General features: G+C 36.7%; 2 protein-coding genes across 5 annotated transcripts in view; both read right to left on the bottom strand.

Annotated features, from left to right (window-relative positions):
* Nucleotides 1-20,850, bottom strand: part of Clgn (calmegin) — a 27,743-nt gene extending 6,893 nt beyond the window's left edge. Inside the window, exons 1-5 of one of the 4 annotated variants that reach the window (XM_048813440.1) lie at nucleotides 20,700-20,850; nucleotides 8,309-8,461; nucleotides 4,759-4,832; nucleotides 4,089-4,147; nucleotides 652-793 (exon numbers count right to left, since the gene is read on the bottom strand). In XM_048813440.1, the coding sequence (XP_048669397.1) occupies nucleotides 652-793; nucleotides 4,089-4,147; nucleotides 4,759-4,832; nucleotides 8,309-8,452 (419 nt within the window). In that variant the 5' untranslated portion in view covers nucleotides 8,453-8,461; nucleotides 20,700-20,850. Of the gene's footprint in view, nucleotides 1-651; nucleotides 794-4,088; nucleotides 4,148-4,758; nucleotides 4,833-8,308; nucleotides 8,462-20,604 lie in introns of all 4 variants that reach the window. The other 3 variants (XM_048813442.1, XM_048813441.1, XM_048813439.1) reach the window with 3 other exon arrangements.
* Nucleotides 20,851-23,365: 2,515 nt separating this feature from the next.
* Nucleotides 23,366-25,739, bottom strand: part of Mgat4d (MGAT4 family member D) — a 45,532-nt gene continuing 43,158 nt past the window's right edge. Inside the window, exon 11 of the mRNA XM_048813438.1 lies at nucleotides 23,366-24,940. Within this exon, the coding sequence (XP_048669395.1) occupies nucleotides 24,926-24,940 (15 nt within the window). The 3' untranslated portion in view covers nucleotides 23,366-24,925. The remainder of the gene's footprint in view (nucleotides 24,941-25,739) is intronic.

Consider the following 25,739-nt stretch of genomic DNA (forward strand, 5'->3'; position numbering starts at 1 on the left):
TTTCATAGAAGTACAGGTGACACAACTTGAGGAATTTGCCCAATTTTGCAGCAGTACATAAGGAAGCTACATGGTTATGTCCACACTGGGCAAAAGGAGAATGTCTTTGTCGACATGATGTGGAAAATGCTGATCTACATACATATGTTCTTTTAAAATAGAGTTGCTTTTATACCATGGATAATTATAAATGTAATGCATTCTACTATTGTCATGTATATAAGAAATAAAAAATAGATTTTCTGCCTTTATCATTGGCTTAACAACAATATTAATGATTCCATTCTGAATATATTGAGGTAAATATATGTACAAACATACATACCTATATGTGCATATATATAATTCAAATATGTAGCAAGTACTTTAAAGAAAACAAAATTAAAATGGTGATTTTAGTGTGCACTATATTTCATGGTGACATTTTTGTACTTGCCTAGTAGTGACTACTACTGTACATGATTTTATCATTAACCTGCTTTATACTGAAAAAGTGTGCTTATGTGGTATATGTTGATTTGTATACTTAACTAAACTGAAAAAGAAAAAAAAATTATACCAAGCATAAAAGTCCAAGCTGTATTCAGATGCCAAATTACATCAAACTAATACAAATTCTGAAAAAGTATTCAAAAACATAATAAAACTTACTGAACTATCAAAGGTTTATCAGCAAAAATAAAAGGTTTTGCTAACACAGCAGATATGGCATGATGCTTTGCTCTAGATTTCAATACCAATCCTCTGTCACCAGGTACCCCATTTTCCTTCAACTCTTCTATTTCCCATCTTCCTAAAAAATAAAGCAAAGCAAATTAGAACAGAAAATTCTGACTTAAGAATTATTTTATACCAGTCGTAAACAAATTTTTCTATGAAGGATGATTTGAGAAAAATAAACCCAAACTATAGGTAAAAAAAATAACATTTATAGCTGCATATACACCGGCCTTTTCCCCTTTCTTTTCTTTTTTCCTATTAGAGAATGGTTTCATTTTGTTAGATAGAACTGTGAAATCTAATAAATAACAAACACTATAGTATCTGACCAAGGCACTTCTAAAGCTGGATGAGCTTGATTTTTCTCTAACAGATTTTTTTTGAAGAATTACGAAATATGAATTGTCTCACAGGGTCTATCAACATTGAATTTTTAAAATGAGATATTGAAAACTGCATGTGATAAAGAGCATCCTTAATTTAGTACCAGCCATGGACTCAGTCCATTAGCATATTTTGAAACGCTCGGTACTTCTCAGCTACCTTACTTGCTCACAGTAGTAATTGCAGGAATTTAAATTTCACTTTGAAATCAGTATGCTTAACTCACATACACCCCTCACAGGCAGTGCCAAACAGCTCAGGAAAGCAGAAAGCCCAAGATCAGCACTGAGCTGCTTGGCAAAGCTGTCAGGCCTCTCTGGGTTGGGATTTCCCAGTCTAGACTGGCTCCTGCCTCCAGATCAAGGGACTGCGCTACATGTAAAGCCACGTGGGCCATCTGTAGCCCAAAACTGGTGTGCTGGACTCCATTTTAATACTTTAGAAAGCCCACCTATATTAATGTGTATACATTTATTTGGTTTTTAAAATAAGAGATATTGTTAAGTCAATTCAGCAAAAACTGGTTATTTTCCCAATATTTTGTCAACTCAAATATTTATTAGTGGGCACTTTTGAAATCATTAATGCTTGTTATGTTACTTTTTTTCTTTCTAAAAAAATTGTAAGAATAAAAAGTTTTATGAATCAAAAAGGTGATTTTTGGTCTACTGCTGGGTACACTTTTAGTATTATTAAAAATGCTTTTTAAAAAAAGTTTTTAGGTTTTTCATCATCCCCAATTTGGTGATAGTTTACTTCTAAAAGGTAAATTTATTTGGTTTTTATTCTCTCTCATTAACAATGAATTATATTATTACTAACCCTCCTCCCTGCAGTCCACCAAAATAGGTCATATATTAAGAAGTAACAACTTTTGGATTTTTCAAGATGGTGATAGTAAAAGATTTTAAAAACTATGTTGTTTTTCTTGTAATTATGTATGTATATTTAGCATCTATGAAAAATGTATCACTTAGCACTTTTAAAAACAAGGTAATTTCTACAAAGGACAAGAGGTTTTCCCCAATTTAAACAATAACTCTCTATTAACCACATTGTTTACCTAAATTCTGGAAAATACTAGATAGTATAAATTCCCTTGTTAATAAAATTTCACAAAAACTGTACATACTTTTTATAAGACATTCCGAAATTTGGTTAATTGAAGAATTAGAATTTACAACATCTACATATTTTTTTTAAAAAATCTGAAATTCTTGGATAATTCTCCCCAAATGCACAATTCTCATCTCTAAACTTAATGTTTTGTACAGATTTTCTTACTGCTGAAAAGCCTGGAGTGATTTTTTATTCAGGGGCTGTTGTATAGAAGCTCTGATTAAATACTAAGAATACTAAATAGTCTGCCAAACAACCTGATCTTGGTATCAATCAACAACCGTGTAGACAACACCACTGATATCAATACCCAACACCATCTTTAGAACCTGGAACTTTAAGACTCCACATTTTTCAAAGTTGCTTTTAAGACATTAAAAAAAGTCAGGCTGGCTATATCTAATATGGTAGTGTAATTTTTTTCAGTAACCCTTAATTTTTTAACAGTAAAGTAATACACACAGAAAACAATGTCACCCACTATTTCAGTCACCCCTGTACATGTTTCAGTATGGTCATTTCTAGGTGGCTGTGAGTTATTTATAAGCAATATGCATTTTCACACCCAGGAGAACCTATATATTTGTTAAATTTTTTATTTACTTTAATATTTAATAAGACAACAGGTTAGAGTTGGCTGCTAAGAAAATGTTTTGTTTTACTTGTTTTTCATTTTAATCTGGTGGGGGGGTGGAACTAAACACTAAAAGCTGTTTTGATAAGTAGTAAGTAGACAGTTAAACTTACCCTCAAGAAGGACCACATCTAATTTTTAGGGATGCTACATCAATGGATTCTTACAAAATACATAGATAAAGCAAATACTAACTCAATGTTCTGGGAAAAAACTATAAAGTATTTAAACACAGATGTAAGAGACCAAGCACTCTGTTTGATAATGTACCCTGTGTTTATGTGGATTTATTTTAGGAAGCATCATATACCTCTGCAGACTCACTGCTTCCCTGGAGGAAACAATTCTATTCTGTGAATGGACCAAATGCAGTATTGTTTGTTCTGAGCATATGGAGGTACCCCTTTTGGAGTATATAAACACATAAAACCAGGAAGGATTTGCAGGAATGAAGAACACTTTGAGCAAAGGATGATACACAGACATGATCTTTACCCTCCACTAAAATAAAATAAAACTATAAAAAGGAAGTAGACACTGATATCCAACACATACCCTTACTGGTTTTGTTCTCATATACCTGCCTATCAGGGTGGAAGTATGATGAGTGAAAATTCCATTATCGGCCACCTTGAAAGTAGCTGATCTTCCCTCAGGACACCACAATTGAGGAGGCTGGTTGTGGACTCCAGGGAATTCTTTGTCATTCTCTGGGATGGTCTTATTAGGGGGAAAGGAGACCCTTGCACGCAGGACAGTTCTTTCTATAACCATGCCAACGGTGATGCTATCAGAGATCCTGTGATAGTGGATGTAGGCTGGAGACCTGGGATCCACGAGTAGCCATGTACCTTGTAGCTCACATTATTAGCCTCTGACTGGCACTCACTAGGAGAATCTTGCCATAAATTAGAACTTGATCTAGGTGTACCCAAGCTTGAGGTAACAGTGTAGGGAACAGCTGTGGTCTGGGAAATAACTGATTTAAGACTACTAACTTCAATAGAGTGAAAATTCAACTGTTTGAGATTAAAAAAAAAAAAAAAACTGGTTTGTGGCTTAAAAGGGATTTCCAGAAGTACTGAAAAGGGATGAGTTAAAAATAAAAAAACTGGACGTTTTATGGCAAAGCAGGATGGGTCCTCTAGCCAAATAATTTAATGACAATATAATCTTAAAAGCTAGTGAGCTCTGGATCACAGTGGTTATATCAAATATTTAAATATTTTACCATCATATATAGAAATCTCTGCATCCACATCATCTTTTTTTGCTTTTGATAAGACCCATCTGTAAACAAAGTTGAAAACACATGTTTATTTATTCAAAATAAAACTAGTATTTTATAGACAAAATGCATATTAGAAACATAAAAGATTATCCAACACTGTCCCTTTTCATTCAAAAATAATGAATACTTACGCTGACTCTGCAAGCCTAGAGTCAGGCCAAATTCAGAATCTGCAATTAGCCAACTGTATGATCACAAAGCCTCAGTTTCCTCACCTATAAAATGGGGCTAAATATAATAATTACCTATTTACCTCAGAAAAAAATAATAAATATTAACTTTCATTGGTTTACCATTGTATAGGCCAGAATAGTAACTACTCCAATTTGTACTCTGAACTTAAGATTTTAATATCTTTTTCTAGGAAATGAAGAAATGTTTTGTTTTTTCTTTACATTCAAAATTTATTTGTATCTTTCTTTGCATAAATAACTATACAAATTAAACATTTTATCAGTCAAAAATACTTGAATATTAGCTTAAGCTGTCAAATAAAGTCCTGTAAAATTTTTTATAGCTCTATAATAGGACTAATTCTCATAGGCCAATAACCAATGACTTCAAAAAACTAATCAAATCAAGGAAAACCTTCTGTTGAGTGAATACTCACCCAGCTAACTTTCCACTATCAAAGGTTTCTGTAAAATACACTTCTCCTTTAGGCTGTGGTGTCTTATATTTAATCTAAAAAAAAAAAGAATTTTAAAGTTACACATCTTTGCAAATATTTTAAATAGATAATCTATCTAGTCATGAACCTAGTACACGATGCGTACAAAGGTAACATGGAGATGAGATGGCACGGCTCTGATCTCAAGACTGAATCCTAGCAATGGTAAAATACAAGTGAATAGAATACAGTGACAAGACCCACTGACCTCTGCGTCCACTGGGAAAAGGGGGGTAGTTAGAAAGGCCTAGGGACACACTTGAATGGTTTCAGGATTCTGATAAGTGACATTATTTTTGGATAAAAGTCATGAGAAGCAAAGGAAATAGCAAAACAAAAAGAATATAAATTGAAAAGCTTAGTAAACGTCTAGACTAGTTTAAAACTAAGTCTTAAATCTCACTGGTAGGTGACTAAATGATAATGGTGCCATTGTCAGAGGCTGTGACCCTGAAGAAGAGACAAATCAGAAGGAGGCAGCATTGCTAAGTGGCCATCAGCAAAGCACTGTCTCAAGTGCCAGTAAGCGCAGGCTGTTCTGATGGGGTGGGGACAGGGCATGCGGTGGCACAGGTGGCTCCTTGGAGGGAAGTGCTGCTGTGGTGCCCACTTACGGAAGATGAGACTCTAGGAAAGAGCCTCGCAACTTGCCCTGGGTCACAAGGGCAGCTAGAGGCTTACGAATGGGCACAGACGGGCCCCAAGTTCACAGTCCCCTTTCCACACGACACAGACTGTGCCAACAAAGTAACTTAAAAGATTAGGTGATCGACAGATTATCAAAATATAACTTGAATTGATGATGAATGGATAAAAATTTGCCTAAAGTAATAGATAATCTGGTACTTTATGAACCCAACTTTTGGATTCTGTCTGTATGATTAGCTATAAAATTTCTCCTCTCAGCCATTAGGGAAAAGGGTGCAGAGGTACTTTTTCTATTTTCACCCTATCCCTTGTAAAGACAGTAGAATGGTTTTTTATCAGTTTAAAAGAAGAATATCATTAATTAAACACATAATTTCTGAAAGGGTCAAGATTCAGTTACCAAAATTGCTAATTTTCCATGAAGTTTACCCATTTATAACTTCACTTTTCTCTATATTTTTGTAGACTGGTTAAATGGGCATAGGTGTCACAAGAGGCTTCTTCTTTTTTTTTTTTTTACATTTTTTTTTATTGGTTGTTCAAAATATTACAAAGCTCATGACATATCATCTTTCATACATTTGATTTAAGTGAGTTATGAACTCCCATTTTTACCCCAAATACAAATTGCAGAATCACATTAGTTACACATTCACATTTTTACATAATGCCATATTAGTGATTGTTGTATTCTGCTGCCTTTCCTATCCCCTACTATCCCCCCTCCCCTCCCCTCCCATCTTCCCTCTCTACCTCATCTGCTGTTGTTCAGTTCTCTCCCTTGTTTTTTCCCCCCCTTTCCCCTCACAACCTCTTATATGTGATTTCGTATAACGTTGAGGGTTTCCTTTTGTTTCTATGCAGTTTACCTTCTCTCTCCCTTTCCCTCCCACCACTCGCCTCTGTTTAATGTTAATCTTTTCCTCATGCTCTTCCTCCCTGCTCAGTTCTTAGTTGCTCTCAAGAGGCTTCTTTTTCTTAGATTGACCTTAAAACACCAGCAGTTTGTTTTGCCCTTTATTTATACTTTATGTATCTTAATTACTCATGCCATAAATTTAGAAGCATTAAAAAAATTGTACTTTTCTCCACAGATCAGTGGAGTAGAAGGAGATTGGTGGGGGGACAGGAAAAGAAAGGAACTTTGGGATGAAATTGGTCAAATTATGCTATTTATACATAGGAATATATATATATATATATATAATTCACCACAGTGAATTCCACATTTATGTATAAAGCACCAATTGAAAATACTTAACAAATAGAAGGAATATCAGTACAGTAGAGGAAAGGGAATGGGGAGGGTGGAGGGGAGGGACAGTGGGAGTCCTGGGGACTGAAGTGAAGCAAGCTATATTCCGTGCATGTCTGATTATGTCAAAATAAACTCCATTATATGCACAACTATAATGTACTAATAAAACAAATTTAACAATTTTTCTTTCCCACTTCCTATCATCTTCTCAGATTATCACCAAATATAGTTAAGATGTAGTGAGTGTCTGTCAATTTCTTTAAAGCCTGAACTCCAAAGACCCCTATGGTAGCTGTATCTAAGTCAGCCTGTAGCCCTTCAAGCACTTATTTGCTGGTCACAGAACTAGATTTTCAAATACATGTCCTTACAGAGCTTAAAATTTAAGAGGGCAAGCAGAATATCCACTTTAAATAGCTAAACAACACTTACATTTAAAAATACAAAACTCCTAATAAAGGGAAATGAAGCAAAGATGTCTATAAACAATTATTTCCCTTAGCCTTGAACCAGTGCCTGGCACAATAGGAAGATGATACAATGAATGCTTTCTCTAAACTTTAAACAGCTCCAATTGTCACAAGAACATTCCCCAACAGGAACACTCTCCCCTCCTCCTCCCTTCCCACCCCTCGCCTGCCCCCTTCCCTCTTCCCCTCTCCTCCTCCTTTTTCTTTTTCTTTCTTTTTTTTTTTTTTACATTTTTTTTTATTGGTTGTTCAAAATATTACAAAGCTCATGACATATCATCTTTCATACATTTGATTTAAGTNCTCCTCCTCCCTTCCCACCCCTCGCCTGCCCCCTTCCCTCTTCCCCTCTCCTCCTCCTTTTTCTTTTTCTTTCTTGGTACCTGGGATTGAACCTATGGGCACTTAACCACTGAGCCACATCCCTAGGCCTTTTTATTTTCTATTTTGAGACAGAGTCTCGCTAAGAGGCTTGGGGTCTCCTTAAATTACTGAGGCTGGCCTTGAACGTGAAATCTTCCTCAGCCTCCTGAGTCACTGGGATTACAGGTGTGTGCCACCTTGCCCAGCGGGAATGCTCTTCTGCATAGTCAGACACCAGTCCCCAGACTCCCGTTAGCAGCCCCCTCAAAGCACACATCTCAGTGATGCTGAGGCAGAAATGCGGGTCAGCCTTCCCGCAGGCCCAGCTCATCTTCACTCTCCTTTCTACTTCGCCTTCCTTGTTAGCATTTTCTTCCTCCAAGAAATCTTTACTTCCTGAAGACCACATGTTATACTACCCTTTATTTCACTGACAGTGTCAGAAATAAAACTTACAATAACCTTACTCCTAGCTGAAGTACTTGGTCCTCTTCAACCAGTGATGAGCTCCTGTTTTGGCAGTAAAAACCTTCTGCATATTTATTTAACAAAACTATACTAGGAGTCACATTAATTTCTGTTTATGTAGGCACTTTAAAAACTACAGCAACAAGATAGTCAGGAAAAAGCAATGCTTTTCTATCTATTTGGAAAATGAAGACTCTTAGAACTGAGATGAATCCTAAGAGACCAGTCACTTCTATGCATCTTGTAAAAGAATAATTCATAATTCATTTCTCAATAACCTTACCTCTGAGGAATGTTCACCTTCATTAACATCAATTTCTTCTGAATGTTCACTGAAGTCTTCCACCTCAACACTGTCATCCATAAATTCTGCATTGAGTGAGGTGAACAGAAGACCCAAACATAGTCCAAAGCCTTGGAAATGCATACTGACTACCTATAAAATTAATCAGTGAAAATAAAACAAAATTATAAAAGATTCATGTTAAGTATTGTAGAAAGAAATGACTTCTCCTTAATACTACCTTTATTCTAAGATAACTTTTAAAACCAATCATCAACAAAATTATTTAAATTTTACTTTGAAAATAAGACACAGACCTCAAATTATCCAGCAAGCAGATTCTATTGCTGCAGATCTTCTTCTAAAAACAAAGAGTCAATAGCACAAAATCTAAAGATACAAGTAATAATGATTTTCAAACTTAAATAATAGGTAGACCACCTTAAAAATATGAAAAACTATGATTCCTAAATGTTCACTGAAATTGTTTTATTATAATGCTGCTTAAGTGTATATAGACAACTGGAAATTTTATAATTATAAAACTAATATACATTTACATTTAAGCAGAAGCTAAAGGAAAAGAATTTTTATCACACATATAATGGAATGTTTGCCAGAATCAAATAATACCTAAAAGACCAGACAAATCTGGGCCTTGCTGCCAACAAGCTGTCCACTATAGAGAATGTTCTTTTGCATTCACCATTCCTATAATTCTGTGACTACGCAATTATCCGACCATTCCTCTGTTCCAATATTGCAAAACTTCTGTTCCTTATGGCTTTGAGATGAGTAGAAGACAAACACAATTTGGCTGACTTTTGGCAGAAGTACATGAGTTACATAATTACATCCTCCTATTCATCCATTAGCACATAAATTCAAGTTTTGTTTCTTGGTACAAATAGACTTTCAAACAAGTAAATGTGAAGATTGATGCAGTGTTGCAGGCTTTGATTTATACAGTTTCAGTCATCCAGATAATCCAGAATTCAGATACATTACTCTTTTTCCAAAGTTAACAGCCAACATGAAAGAAACTTTTTAAAAAGTAACTGTTAGCACTCTTAGACCCTTCAGAACATACCTTTCGATGTATATGGGTTTGCTTAGGAAACAAAGGCTTAACAATGAGAAAACACTCTACACACACCAGAATGGCTATGATAGAAAAGAGACAATAACAACTACTGGGAACATGGAGAAATTGGAACTCATACACTGTTAGGAGTGTGGGACTTTAAAATGTTATCAATAGTTTTGGAAAAATAATGTGGCAGTTTTTTTAAAAAAAGCTAAAAGACAATTATGACTCAGCAATTCCACTCCTACACATTCAAGAGAAATTGAATGTCCACATAAAAACTTGTGTACAAATGTTAAAATATTTTTCATGTTAGCTAAATAGTGGAAACTATCTGTCTATCCAACAAATAGTCCCACAACTTATGAACTGACAATCCAAATGTCCATCAACTTATGAACTGATAATATTTAGAATAGCATATTGTGAAACAGCATTCTACAATAAAAATGGAGTAAGGATATCGCCACAAAATATATGGACATCAAATGCTGAGTAGACGAAGTCAGTCACAAAACCCCACATATTGTATGATCCCACTTGGAAGAAACAGGCAAATCTGTAGGGTTTGCAAATAGATTGGAGACTGCCTAGAGAAGGGTTGAGGGGAGGGTTAATGGGCACAAGGCTTCTTTTTGGGTGATGGACAGTTCCAGTATTGGAATAGGTAATGGTAATATACCAAAACCCACTGAATTACACATATTAAACAGGTAAGTTGGTGGTATGCAAATTAAGCATTAAAATAAAGCATTTTCTTAATTAGCTCAAGTGATAAAAACCCTTTTCAATGAGATCAAAACTTTACATTAATGTATGGGCCAGTTAACTTGCTTTCTTCCACATACTGGCTATGCCACTACAATTTACTTTGAAAATGTACCTTCTCAAAAACACTCCACCTTACAGGAGCTTTCTATACTCAAGTGTATGTTAATACTGCCTCTTCATAGACAAGAGTCAACCCATGAAAAATTGATTCATTTGTAAGGGGCATTTGGTCTCTCTCAATCATAAAAGAGGTGTAACTGGAATAGGAATTAGGAGATCAATCTGAGTAACAACAGTAAAGTTTCTTAATTTTCAATTTACTGGCAGAGAAAATAGGATATTTGCAAATGGCATATTGTTAACCCAAAAGCTTCATTGTTCTAAAAGTCTAAGTCTTCAGTAGTTTATTATAATGCAATAAAAGGTGTTTTGTGTGATTTGCTAGCAATAGCCGTTAAGTAAAACAGAAACACATAATCTAATAGTAATAATAATAAAAAAATGAACATTAATATTACTATAGATCCACATTTTCTCTTTTAAAATGAACAATGCTCAGGTTTCCAACAGTTAATTTGTTGAAAAATGCACTCTAAGTGCTCTGATTGAGCTCTGCTGCACAGCCTGCCAGGCAGAGAGCAAGGGAGGTAACCAGGGTGAGCCCTCTGGCACTCTAGCTTTAACTCATCTAGAGCATCCGCTGTACTTATTCTCTGTAGGCCAGTTCTTCTGAACTTTCCCTTAGAAATAGTACTGATGCTTCAGAAAAGGCTCAGGAAGTGCTTGACCTTCAAAGTTTGTTTTTTTTCCCCTAAAGTCTAATGATCTTACATTTACATAAAAGGACTAGCTAATTTAATTTTTGTAGACAGGATGTATTATTAAAATAGCACAGGTATTACATTTCTAATCTACAAAAGGAAAACAGACTTACTTTTTAAAAATTTTTCAGTTGTTGATGGACCTTTATTTTATTTACTTATACGCGGTGTTGAGAATTGAACCCAGTGCCTCACACATGCCAGGCAAGTGTGCTACCACTCAGCCCCAGCCCCAGCCCAGGAAAACAAATTTAAAAACTTGATCAAAGTTTTCTTAAAAATGTGAAAAACATGATTAGAATACAGAACTTTTTGCTAGTATACTGTCATCTTCTCTTTCTATTATATACCGCTCTATTATTATGTGCATAAGAAACCATACAGATGCAATAAAATACATTTTAAAACCTCTAGGGAATTTAAAAAATTTGGAGTAGCATTATGTTGTGAAGTTACTTACACAGAAATGGTTCTATCTACTTTATTATGGACATGAAATATGTTTAAAATGTACTGTAATCATTCACAAAGCATTCTGTAGGATAATAGTCTCCTTTAAGAAAATGTCCAAGGTTATTATTTTGGTGGGGGGTATTGGGGATTGAACTCAGGGGCACTCAACCACTAAGCTACATCCCCAGCCATATTTTGTATTTTATTTAGAGACAGGGTTCTCCTGAGTTGCTTAGGACCTTGCTAAATTGCTGAGGCTGGCTTTGAACTCATGATCCTCCTGCCTCAACCTCCTGAGCTGCTGGGATTATAGGTGTGCACCACTGCCCAGCCAAGTCCAAGGTTATTGTTCAGACCTAATGGTTTCTAATAACTTAATTTGCAGTAACCCATCTATTCAATGATGCTCTGGCTGACACGAATTAGATCACAAAGCTCATATCTATCACAAAAGGTGCCAATGTGTCATTCCATTCCAAACACAACTAAGCCTTGTCACCTCTTGTTTCTTAATTACACTGTCAGGTCTTCCTGAAACCTTGAGAGGTCTGATGATAGGGAATACTACAAAAAACAGAAATAATTCACTGGAGTATTTTTACAACTGTGATAGAACAGATACAAGTTTTACAATTTCAACCAGTTTCAACTGTATAGTTCAACAGTGTTGAGTACCTTCATACTGTTGCGCAACAAGTCTCAAAAATTTTCATTTTGTAGAGCTAAATCTCTGCTCATTAAATGACAACGTCCCCTTCCTTCTTCAGTCCATCCCTATTCTACTTTTTGCATCACTGAGTCTGACCAAGTACAATCACACAGTATCCATCTCTCTGTGACCGGCTTATTTCACCTACCTTAATGCCCTCAAGATTCAGCCCAAGTTGTAGCATGTGTCAGAATTTCATTTGTTTTTAAAGCTGAATAATATTCTATTGTATCTGCCACATTTTGTTTATACATTCATCTGTTTATACATTCATCTGGCTAATGTGAATAACTACAATGAACATAGCTGTATACGTCATTTTGAGACCCTATGTTCAGTTCTTCTCGCTGTGTACCAACTGCCCAATTACGTGATAATTCTGTCTTTCAGCTTTTTGAGAAACCTCCGTGCTGCTCTCCATAGCACTGCACTGTTCTGTATTCCTGACAATGGGGCACACACCCTTGCCCATACTGTTTTATCCAGCAGTGGCCCTAACAGGAATGTGGGGCATCACGCTGTGGTTCTGACGCACACACTCTCCTGATGACCAGTGATGCTGAGTGTCTTTCCACAGGCCTGCTGGTCATCTGAGTGTCTTCTATGAAGACAGGACTATTCAAATCCTTTGCCCATTTTTTAAATTCAGGAAGCTGTTTTGATTTTTATAGTTTAGTTTAAGATGTCTCTACATCCTCTAAACACTGACCCCTTATCAGATGATTTATAAATATTTTTTCTCATCTTCATAGGTTTTTCATTCTTTTGATTGTGTCTTTGATGCTCAGAAATTTTTAAATTTTGAAGTAGTCTGATTTACCTATGTTTTTAGTTGCCTGTGCTTTTAATGTCATTTTAAAAATAATCATTGCCAAATCTAATGTCATGAAGTTTTTCCATGCTTTAAGGATTTTATAGTTTTAGCTATTAGGTTTAAGTCTTCAATCCATTTTAATAGCCAGTTTCCCCCAGTATATTTGATGAGAAGACTGTTACCTCCACAGTGAGTGGCCTGTGACTTGCTGAAAACCATTTGGACCCATATGCAAGAGTTTATTTTGGTCTGTTAATTCAGCAGGCGTATGTCTGTTTCTATGCCAGTCCTACACTAATTTGATTGTTATAGCTTTATAAAATGTTTCAAAATCAGGCAGTAGGAAACCTTCAACTTTATTCTTCTTTCTTAATAGCTTTGGCTATTCAGGATCCCTTGCAATTTCACATGAATTTCAGAATAGATGTTTCTATTGCTTCAAAAACTGCTATTAGTATTATGATAGGGATTGCACTGACCCATATATCTTAACAATATTGCCTTCCACTCCATGAATGTGGATGTCTTTCCATTTATTTGTATCTTTTTAAATTTTTTAAGTAGTGTATTTCATAGTTTTCAAGTTTTACTTCCTTGGTTGATTCCTAAGTATTTTATTCTGTTTGATGCTATTGTAAGTGGGATTGTTTCCTTAATTTCTTAGTTATTAGTGTATAAATATGAATTAATTTGGCTGTATTTATTTTGTACCCTGCAACTTTAGTGAATTCATTTGCTAGTCCTAACATTTATTACTTTTGTCTTTGTCTTCTGTGTGTGGAATCTTTAGGGCTTTCTACATATAAGATTCATGTCATCTGCAAAGAGAGACAATTTTACGTCTTTTTAATTTAGATGCCTTTTAATTCTTTTTCTTGCCTAAATTCTCTGGTTAGGACTTACACCCCATTGAGCAGAAGGGCCCAAGTCTTTTGTTTTCCTTAAGGTCCAGAGTAAAAGCTTTCAGTCTTTCACCACCAAGTCCAGGGTCACTGTGGGCCTTCACATGTGGCCTTCATCACGTTGTGGCAGTTTCCTTCTGTTCCTAGTTTGATGCTTGTTTTTATTATAAAAAAGTACTGAATCTTATAGATTGCTTTTCATGAATCCATAGAAATGACTATGTGCTCCTATACTCTGTCAAGGTGGTATGGAGAGCCATTTTAAGAGTCTGGATTCTCCAGAGAAACAAATCAATGGGATAGGATGCATCGATTAACCATATAGGATTACCTGACACAATTATGGAGGCTGAGCAGTCCCAAGATCTAAAGACAGCAAGCTAGAGACCCAATAGAGCAAACAGCTTAGTTGTAGCCTGCATCAAGTCCTGAGACCCAGGAGAGTTGATGGTTTAGGTTCCAGTCTGAAAGCCAGCAGGCTTGAGAGCCAAGAAGAGTCAAGGTTTCAGTATGGGTCCTAGTCAAGCAGTCAGGCAGGAAGAATATCTCTTCCTGGAAGAAAGGTCGGCCTTCATGCTCTATCCATGTTTTCAACCGACTGGAAGACAGCCACCCAGGTTAGGGAGGGCACTCTGTTTTATTTCAAACTCATCCAGAAACACCCTCACAAGACACACCAAGATAATGTCTGATCAATATCTGGGTAAGTCAAGGCCCAGTCAGGCCAACAGATACCATTAACCAACATAGCCATCAACTCCTCAGGAACACCAGACTCCAGAAATGGTGCTGAGTGTCTGAGATTTTAAAAATTTTCTATTTGAGTGTTACCTCTTAACTAATACATGCTTATAAATGACACTGGGCATTTTCTTCTAAGTGGGAAGGACCTAGAAACAAGTGAAATACCTCAAGAAATACAGCAGAAAGTGAAAAATAACCTTAACAACAAAAATAGTAGTTGAAACACAGACTTCTTGAGATTTAAGCAACAAAGTACTACAAAGCAACCAAAGGAGTCTGAATCTGATCTAAGTGAGAAACCCAGAAGGTCAGAGAGTGATATTATCAGAGATACAAACCTGGATATAGGATTACTATTTCATAGTCCTTACCCAAGCACGAAAATTGAATTAACACCAGGTAGCACCATGTGCAAGATATTATATTTATATAAACATTATGATGATATATTTGCTTATTTATTTAGGACTTATACTACTTTATATGGCTCCCCAAAAGCAGCATGAGACAACTTACAAAACACAAAACAGACACAAATAAAAGCTCACCAGAAAACACTCTGATTTCTGCCTTCACAGTGTCCCAAAGCACACTGGTACATGACAAATGGGAGCACATAAATGTTGACAGAACGAATGATGAAGGGGGTGGGGGAGGAGGGAGATGGGACGGTATCAAGCAAGCAATTAGGATGATTATTTTTTTGATGCAGTAGCACTGCAGCAATAAAATTAGCAAAAGGTTTCTAGGCAATTAGAGGAAAACCAGAAATAAAAGGAGCTATAAAAGCCTACAAGATCCTTGGGGAAAAAATCCTTTCCTACAAATTAACTCTTAGAAAAATGTATGCAATTAATCCTTATATTGAGGTATCTTAACAGTTTATTATAGATAAGTAGTTGTGTCAAAGCTTAGACTAGGGGGCCCTCTAATATTTGGGGGTATTCTTAAATAAGTGAAAGCATTTCTGCATTGAGAGAAAACAGTGGTCCAGAAAGCTTGTGGTTTTATGATCTGACATAATAACAGAGGAGCTAACCATATTTTAAACTGCAATCTACACTTTTGAAGAAACATCTCTGAATGTGAGGAATTTTCATCTTGCCATAGACATGCCACATTTCCACAACTCGACCATTATTTATTTTAAAAGACCTTAAACAAAAAAATATGAAAATGATTTGATATCACATCATACAAATAATATTGCACACTTTTACCAAGATTAGAGGTTATTTTTTGGAATTATCTATCTAATGGGCACACAAAAAATTGACTTTGAAGGTCACAAATGAGACTAAGGGACAGGTAACAATGGCATCTGAGACAGCTTCTTCCAAAGACATTGCAGACTTGATATGAAATGTAGATAGCTTCACAGAAGCAACTAGCACCACTCAGAATAAAGTGTACCAGGAATTTTGTTATTTCTCACTGGCTAATGTTTCACTTAAAAAATTCAGAGGAGGTCAGTCAATGCAGAACAAAACTCATTGAACAAATATTCATGATGGGGCTGGGAATGTAGCTCAGTGGTAGAGCGCCCACCTCACACACATGTGAGGCACTGGATTCAATTCTTGGCACCACATAAAAATAAATACACAAAAATATTCATGATGATAAATTATGTCAGACATTATGTCAGACACTACAATTACAGAAATTAGTAGAGCATACATGGTTCCTGATTTTAAAAGTGTATAGTCCAGGATGGAAAGTAGAAGATAAACAAATACCCATGGTTATCATAGTAACAGAAAAGTAAAGAACTTGTGATTGTTGTGGTAATTAGGAAATTGAACTTAAATTGGGGAAGGGTGGTCAGGACAAGCCTCTTTGAGAACATGGAATATAAAGTCCAGAAGCAAAGGACAGATTGATTTCCCTGGGCCAAGGACAAAAGAGAATAAGAAGTGATGTTTGGGGTACTTACTGTGTTTCAAGCACATTAATCTTTACAGCACCTTATGATGAAGGTTCATATTAACATGCCATTTTATACGTAAGAGAAGGGAGGCTCAGGGAGATTAGCACTTTAGCAAGGCCACACAAGGCTACCAGACAGAAGAGGCAAGACTCAAACTTAGGTCTAGCTTCACAACCCACATTCCCAAGATTAGAACATTAACCTTTAAGGTTAGATTCCAATATTTAATCCTCACTAAATGGCACTAAAGTTTTGGCCTACAAAATAAAGAACAAGGTTAAATAGTTTCTTATTGTGTTCCGTCCTTTAGACATACACTTCAATTAGTGTGAGTTTTATTTTTTTAAGCCGTAATTTGATGAGTATCCAAATTATGTTTTATACATATATCTTTAGTTAGCCGTAATGTGGTCTTTTTACATCCAAGACTTTAAAGCGTATAAAAACTAACACTTCCACTGTATTACCTTATATTTGTATGGCACTCTAAAATTTCACAAAGGATGCTCACACAAATTTCAGGATATTTAGGCAGATACTTGCATTTCTTAGTTCAAAATTCAGGAGTAAAGAGTAAAGCTTACTATTCAGAACTGCAGATCACATGCTAGATAATCTAAACGTGTAGGTATCTCCTTTCCCTAGCAACTAGGTTTCTAGAAAGACTGTTTCCATTAACTGCTAATAGTTCTAACTTTCTATGACAGACTGAAAAATAGTCCCCCAAAGATGTCCACACTGGGCCCCTGGGAATGTAACTGCATGCAGCAAAAGGGTCTTTGCAGATAGAATTAAGATTGCAAATTAGGACCTTAAACAAGGAGAATGGCCTTGCTTATCCAGGTGGGCCCAGTGTAGTTACAGGGACCCTTCAAAGTGGAAAAGGAAGTCAGAGAGAGAGAGAGAGAGAGAGAGAGAGAGAGAGACAGACAGACAGGGAGGAGAGATTTCAAGAGGGAGAGGCCAGGATTCTACCTACCACCGGAGGCTTTGAGGATGAAAGAAATGGACCATTGAGTCAAGGGCATGGGTGATCTTGAGAAACCAGAAAGAGCCCTCTGCAAGGAAACAGGGTCCTTAAGTCCTACAACCTGAGAGACTGAATTCTGCCACCAACTTGAATAAGTGAGGAAACAGATCATCCCTGAACCCTTGGCCTGAAGGTTGCCTTGCTGACACCTTGTTTTTAGCCTGGTGAGACTTGTGTCAGACTTGTGTGCTATGGAACTGTGAGAAAATAAAACTGTGTTGCTTTAAGCTGCAATGAATTAGTGGCAGTGTTATGGCAGCAGGCAAAATTAATATTCTTCCTATACTCTATTTCTTGCTTCTCTGAAACTTATCTTTGGAACTGTTGCTACTAACAAGTCAAGTTCAGGAGCATTTCTGGAGATCACTATTGTCTCACCCTTCTGACCTCATGGCCTGCCGCCTCCTTGGACCTTCTCCGCCATCAGTTTCCATGGTACACCTTCTTGCCTCTTTCCCTCTTCTGTGCATCTGTCATGGACACTTTCTCTAGTCTTCTGAAATGTTGGTATTCTTTAGGGGTCTGTGTTCTCAAGCTTTCATATATATTCTTGGTTTCAACCTAAAGCTAGCTAAAGATTCCTAAACCTTATCCACAGTTCAGAGGTTACTTTAATTCCAATGAATCTCCAAATCTCCAATAGTTTGAACTTGTTCTTTCCTCCAAAACCTGCTTCTCCATTTTTTATTCCCTTCTCCTATTAACAGCACCTCTAGTCAACCAAATCAGTCGCTTGTACCATTTTCCTAAGAGTCTTCTCTTGCTGATTTCCTACATCATTGGTAAATAAAGCCATCTGAGTTCCCCTAGAATATCTCTATTTTTATACCACAGCCTTAATTTTAAAACCTATCTTTTCTGAACAGTATTAGTAAGTTGCCACTTTATGCCTTCATTTCATTTCTTGTATGATTTTTTTAACACAAGTCTTCATTTATAACCTGTTTATAAAAATAGCCAATAGTTCTTGAGAGTTTTCAGCATAAAATCCAATCTAAGACTCATTTCTTTCATTCTCAGCACTCATCTATTTAACATACACTTCCTTCTATATGTTTTTTTAAATTTTTTTTGATGCTGGGGATTGAACCCATGGGTACTTTACTACTGAGCTACATCCCCAGTCCATTTTAAAAATATTCTTTGAGACTAGGTGCAAGTTGCTCAGGCTGGCCTCAAACTTATGATCCTCCAACCTCAACCTCCAAGCCACTGGGATTCCAAGCAGGCACTGCCATGCCCCACCTATATATATGTTTTCTTCTAAATGAGAAGTCCTTCTGCTGTTACTCAGTCATATAGCTGACTGAGGTACTGGCCACTGCTGGCATACACCAGGAGTGGTGTCTGAAAATTGCCTATAATTTAAAGTTTTCATTGTCATGTCACTTCAAGAACTCAACTCAATGACATAAAGCACTTTTTGAGCTTGACACCATAGCACCAAGTTTCAAGCTCTATTATTAAAAGGGCAAGTGATTCAACTGCTCTGGGCCTGTTTTCTCATTTGTGTAGGGAAAGGGTTGAACTAGATGATCTAAAGTTCCATTAGAGTTGACAGTTGCAGTGTTCAAATTAAGAATACTAACGTTATTAGTCAGTGCACTAACACATTATTAAGTTCATTTACAGCACTAGTCAATATCCACAGACCCACCAACACACCTACATCCTTTACACACAATAATTAACCTTATGAACAAGATATGTGAGACGAAGAATTTAGAGTATATTTTTCAAAGAACCTGGGGTCAAAGTCTAAAAGTGACTTGTAAAATCAAACCAAGAAAATACTAAGGCAAAACTGCACATGGAAAATAAGTCAAATTTAAAATTACCAAAAGGAGGGCTACCAGAGTGATATAAAATCTTAAAAACAGGCAAAAACATAATACTAAGTGAAGTTTTGCTGATTTTTATGCATCAGAAAGTTTCAGTATAAATTCGCTCTAATTTGCGACTTCTTCCCAAGGAGGCGTTATTTACCTTCTCTCTCTGCTCCTGAACTTTGTTGTCTTTTGCTTTAAAATCCCAAGCAAACGCCTCTCCCTTGTTGCCTGGGAAGATGCTATTAATAAATTCAGCTAAAGTGTCTGATTGATAGTAAACAGGCTTTAGGAGATAATGAGTCTCCAGTAATTAGGGCTTCATTGGATTCAACACAACCCCTTCGCGCGGTCCCCAGTGACGCACTTTGGGATCCACGAAGCGTATCTAAGGAGTCACTGGCCACCTCCACCACGAGGGTTGGGTCCCTTCGCCTTTACGGAGGTGGGATGGATTAAGCTGAGCCAAGTTTGTTCTTTTTTTTTTTTAATTTAATTTTATTTTTTTAATTTTTTATTGTTGGTTGTTCAAAACATTACATAGTTCTTGATATATCATATTTCACACTTTGATTCAAGTGGGTTATGAGCTCCCATTTTTACCCCATATACAGATCGCAGAATCACATCAGTTACACATCCATTGATTTACATATTGCCATACTAGTGTCTGTTGTGTTCTGCTGCCTTTCCTATCCTCTACTATCTCCCCTCCCCTCCCCTCCCCTCCCCTCCCCTCCCCTCTCTCTGCCCCCTCTACTGACATTCATTTGTCCCCCTTGTATTATTTTTCCCTTTCCCCTCACTTCCTCTTGTATGTACTTTTGTTTGATAAAGGGGCCAAGTTTGTTCTTGTTGGAGCTTTTGGGAGGAGCAGCCAGTGCGGCAAGCAGCGCCCCCGGGGCCCTCTCTACTCTCCGTGGGGGCGCGTTTCGGTGCTCGGGCGTGGAACGGGGAAGGAAGGATGACCGATGGGATAACGGACTTAAGCCCGCAGGGGTAGGCCTGGCTGCGCGGGGCACCTGGCCTTGCCCGCGCCTGCTCCAGCGCAGCAGGTGCACACAGCAGTTCCAGAGGACCCAACCACCGAGAGGTGGCATCCACTCCCTCTGCCCAGAGCTGGCCTATGTGCCCACGAGGCCGCCAGAACCTACCCAACAGCAGCGCTAGCTGCACCCCCATGCTCCACCTCAACATCCACCTCCTCACCTGGCCCTAACCTGTTCAGCCTTTCCAGTCGCAAAAGAAAAGGGTGTGGCCCAGGAACCCTCACCCTGGGGCGCAGCAAAGACTGGGATCCTCACCCCAGCCAGAGCGCACGGCGGCAGGAAGGAGGCCCGATGCCCACACACTTGTCTTGCGGGCCAGTTTTCAGCAGTGGCAGCTCAGGTGTCCAGACTCGCTGCTGCTCGGTCTCCGCGTCTCCCCAGACAAATCCCGCCGGCAGTCGCCCAGCAGCGGCTGCTAACCGCGCATGCGCGAGCGGCGTCCGGCTGCGAGGCGGCGGCGGCCCCAGGCGCGTGCGACGCTCACCTGCAGCTGGGCGCTCAACTGCCGCGGGCCCTGAGCCCTCAGTAAAGCGCGTCCTCCCCGGCTCGCGCCGCGCGGCTCCGAGACAGCGGATCCTGAGCGCCTGCATCTCTGGGCAAACAGTAGGTTCCATAATTGGGCCCTGAATTTTATGTAAATTGCACCATAATTGGATCCTGAATTTTAGGTACATCACGTTTTTGGACGATGCTCCCTTAACAGATACAGCAGGTTTAGATTAGCATTCTAGGTTTCTTCTAGAGTTCTGTATTTTAAGATGTGAGCTGTGATTGTTATCAGCAGGAAGGCCTGCTATTTCATCGGCGTGTATGATATATATTAGATGCTAATGTAATAAATTATATATGAAACACTGCGTTTCTTTCGACAACATTATTAAGAATTTACCTGAGACGCATGACATCCATTGAGCCTTTTCTTGGTGGTGCTAATTTTGAATACTTTCCCTTCTGTACAGCTCCAACTCTCCATTTGTAACTGATAAGTAATCTGTGTGAGCAAACTTTGAGGATGTGTAAATATCTGGTTCTTCATCAAATTTACTACTCCACTCTCTCTACCCTGAGTTTAGGAACTATCAACAATACTTGCCTAGATCAGTGATTTTCTAACTCTCATTTTCCTTCTATAATAGGCAACGTTCCATTAGAGTTTTTATTTACCCATTCATCTAATGTATCATAGGTATAGAATTGTAGCAGCTCCTCCTCCTCCTCCTCCTCCTCCTCCTCCTCCTCTTCGTCTTCAATGAATTACAGTCCATTTCTGTGTTGATTTATTTTGGTGCTCAAATGGTCCCAGAATTGATAAATGGAAGTCTTTTCAAGCTAGCTCTGGTATTCTTTGTGCATGTTTGGCACACAATTTGATAACTTTTGACATATCACAACAAATACTGAATTAGTCAGCTCCAGTTGTTTCCCTGTCCCTATCCCTAAGCAATCACAGATTTTTTGTTTTGATTAGATTGCATATTTTAAGAATTTAATATAAATGGAACCATACAACATGTACTCTTTTTGAGGGGGGGTTGTCTTTTAAGCTGCATTAATTACTTTGAGTTCCATCCTTGTGTTTGTATTGTTAGTTACTTTTAATCACTGTTATCTCTCTGTTTATTACATGCACATCTTAATGGACAGGTCTTGTCAATTACAAATAAATATGCTGTAAACATTCAGTACAAGTCTTTGGAGGCACATACGTTTTAATTTCTCTTGAGTAACTAGGAGTGGAAAGGGTGAAATATGTGGGAGTGCATTTGTTTGACTGTTTAAGAACATGCTGAGAGCTATTTTCCAAACTGGTTATGCTATTTTATGCTCCCATTAGCAATGCATGAGAGTTTCAGTTGCTGTACATGGCAAGATTGTTTAGTAGGCCACTTTAATTTTAGCCTTTCTAGCAGCCAGCAATATCTGTGGTTTTAAATGCTACATAGTTTTCTTAACAATTACCAATACGCTCTTTAGAAGTTGCATTCCCACAAACAGGGTATGAGAGTTTATTCTCACTTATCAAGGAAGTACTCATTCATCAAATTTTCTCCAAAGTTTTTATAGGAAATAGGTGTTGAATTTTTGATAGGTTTTGTTTTCAGCCTCTGTGGAGGTAATCATATGATTTTTGTTTTCTCCTTAGACCTCTTGGGATTGTATACTATCATGATAGCCTCCCTAAAAGAATCCTAACAACTTCTTGCACTCTTGGTATAAATACCAAGCATGATATGTTGTTTTCTTAAAGTGGCTTGGAAGCTACTTCTAATTCTGCATTTAGGAATTCTGCACTATTATCATAAAAGATATTGCTCTGCAGTTTTCTGTGCTATCATTATAGGGATTAGATTCTAATGTTATATTTATACCATTAAAATAATTTGGAAAAATTCATATTTTGCTGTATTCTGAAACAGTTTAAAAGCTACTTGGTTTCCAAAAGGTTAGTTCAATTCCCCTGTATAAGCACCTGGGACTGGTGCCTCTTTGTGCTGTTAGGTGATTTCTTGACCACATTCTCTATTTCTTTCATGAAAAAATGTCGTTAAGCTTTCTGTTTTTATTGACATTAGTTTTGGTAAACTGTGTTCCCTAATATATTATTCATTTTATCTGCAGGTAGAGAAATAAAGCTAACATCAGCAAAACAAAAATATATTAGCTTGTATGAACTTCTTCATAATTCATTGCCTAATAATGGCTTCCAAGTCAACACAGCATCTAAAAATGGATGCCAAAGATCTTAGAAAGAAAGGAAAATACAGTGTTTCAATCGGTAATACCAGCCCAGATTTACCTCCCACTATTTGTTCAAAACTGTCACAGTTCTACCCTAGAGTGGAAGTCCATGCCAAGAAACACAAAAGCCTCAAGACATTATTACACATCTATTTTAATAGAGGGTATCTCTTTCCCTTCCATTCAAGAGTGGAAACATATCTACTATTACTGCTAATATTAGTAATATTGCTACATTACTAGAAATTCACATAAATGTTCTGCTGTAATTTGGATCCAGAATGTCCCCCCAAAGAACGTTGCCTCTTGAATAAAACTGTACCTAGATTTAATTTTAATTCTACATATGAACCTGGAATATGCTCTAGCAGACTTAATTTTAAAATTTCAAAATTGAAGTTAAATTTAAAATCTTTGTAACATACATATATCCTCTTCTAAAAGAACAACTAAATGGACACATGTGAACAGCACATCTTTCATATTTTCTTTGCAAATTGGCATGTGATAAAGTTATACTGAGGTAAATGTGTGAAGAATTGGTACAGGTAAGATGGCAATAAAAAATTAAGATGCATTTGATTAAAGGATAAAAAGCAAGAAATATCTCTTATATTGCTCAAAATAAATAAAGTCAAATCCAAAAGAAAAACAGCAAGGAAAAAAAACAATACATTTTAATAGATCCCTGTAAGAAACTGATGGGTGAGGCAGAACAAACAATGTTTTAAAAGATTTAAGCAACCAAATGAAAAGCCCAGACCCGATAATTAGGAATACTTTAAAAAGACATGTTTAAAGCATAAAATCAGCATTTGTAAAAACAAATGAGATCCACATATTTTTAAAGAAGTATACAGAAACTATACAATTTTTTCAAAATCATACTGAACATAAGGATTCACAACAGTTCTAAACTTTTATCACACAGATAACATTCTCTTAACAATGCAATCAAATTAGAAATCAACAATAAAAATAAATGGAAATAAAGCTAACATCAGCAAAACAAAAATATATTAGCTTGTATGAAAAAGCAAACATACTCCCAAATAATCCACAGGTTAAACAAATCCTTCAAATGAAATGGTTATCAAGAATATTTACATAACAAGGTGTTTAATAATCAGCTTAAATGGCACCTAGGAATAAGTTTAGAGTTTGCAATGTTATTTATTAAAACACAAGAAGATGTTTGGCACTGCCAGCCTTGCTCAAATTTGTGCTTTCTATTTCTTTAGGTATTGCAGCAAGATGGAGAAGACCATATGCCAATTGGACAGAACTTGTCTGTGACAGTAATACATTTCTGAGCTTTAGCTATTTATTGAGATTATGGGATAGCCTTGTTTTCTATGTTGATAGAATACAGTTCTTAATTTTTTAAAATGTCCCTGCCTTTACTGATTTTTAGATAGTAAATTGTAATAGTTACACACATCATAAATAAAAAGATCGATTATTACTGTTATTATTATCATTATTATTTTGGCAGTACTGGGGGATGGAACCTGTACATTCTAAGCAAGCACTCTACCACTGAGTTGCACTCATACTTCCTGTTCTATTTGTTCCCCCTTGGCATAAGAGGTCATTTAAAACTTTCAAGGTTGTCAATTTCTTCATTGCTTTTTCTCTTCTGGATGATTAAGTATTCTCACTATTTCAATTTCTGAAAGATGATATTAGAAATCAAGTTTATTTGAAGTTCCAAGTATTGCAGTTTCTTCTTGATATTCTTATTATCTTAGAATTTTCTGAAATAAAAGTGAGAAAACTTTAACTTTGAGAAAACTTTAACTTCGAGAAAAAACATAACTCATAAATATATAATTATTTCTCTAACAATTTATTGATAGTTTATTTATTGTATCTTCGTTGATATCATTACATCACCCTTTAAAGGGAGAAGATAACTTTGCATTGACAAATGAAATAATTCTTAAGATGCATTATTAGATAATGCCTATTTCAGTACTGTCATGGTGTTAAAATTAGCGAAAGTGAGCCAATCCCCCCCAAAAAACTAATGCCTAATGTTTTCTCTGATATAAGGAGACTGATACATAGTGGGGTAGGGAGGGGAAGCATGGCAGGAATAGAAAAACTCTAGATAGGGGGTTGTAGAGGGGAAAGGAGGGGCCAGGGGTTTAGCAATGATGGTGGACCGTGATGGACATCATTATCCTACGTACATGTATGAAGACACAAATTGGTGTGAACATACTTTATATACAACCAGAGATATGAAAAATTGTGCTCTATATATGTATTAAGAATTATAATGCATTCTTGCTATCATTTATTTTTTTTAAAAAATCAACTAAAAAGTTAAAAAAGAAAACAGGACCATGAATGGCGACTTGGATATAAGAAAAGATTTCCTGCAAGAAATGTGGCTGAGCTGAAACCTGAGAGTTAAGAAGGGTTAAGGAAAAAGTGTTTTAGAAAGGGAAAATGTTCAAGAAAAGACATAGTAAATTCAAGGAGTCAAAATTGACTTAGTTTGGTCTCGTTTAGTATTTAAATTAAGGGTTGAGAGGGGATGGGAACTTC

This window comes from Marmota marmota, unplaced genomic scaffold (genome assembly GCF_001458135.2).
Source record: "Marmota marmota marmota unplaced genomic scaffold, marMar, whole genome shotgun sequence".
Taxonomy (NCBI): Eukaryota; Metazoa; Chordata; class Mammalia; order Rodentia; family Sciuridae; genus Marmota; species Marmota marmota.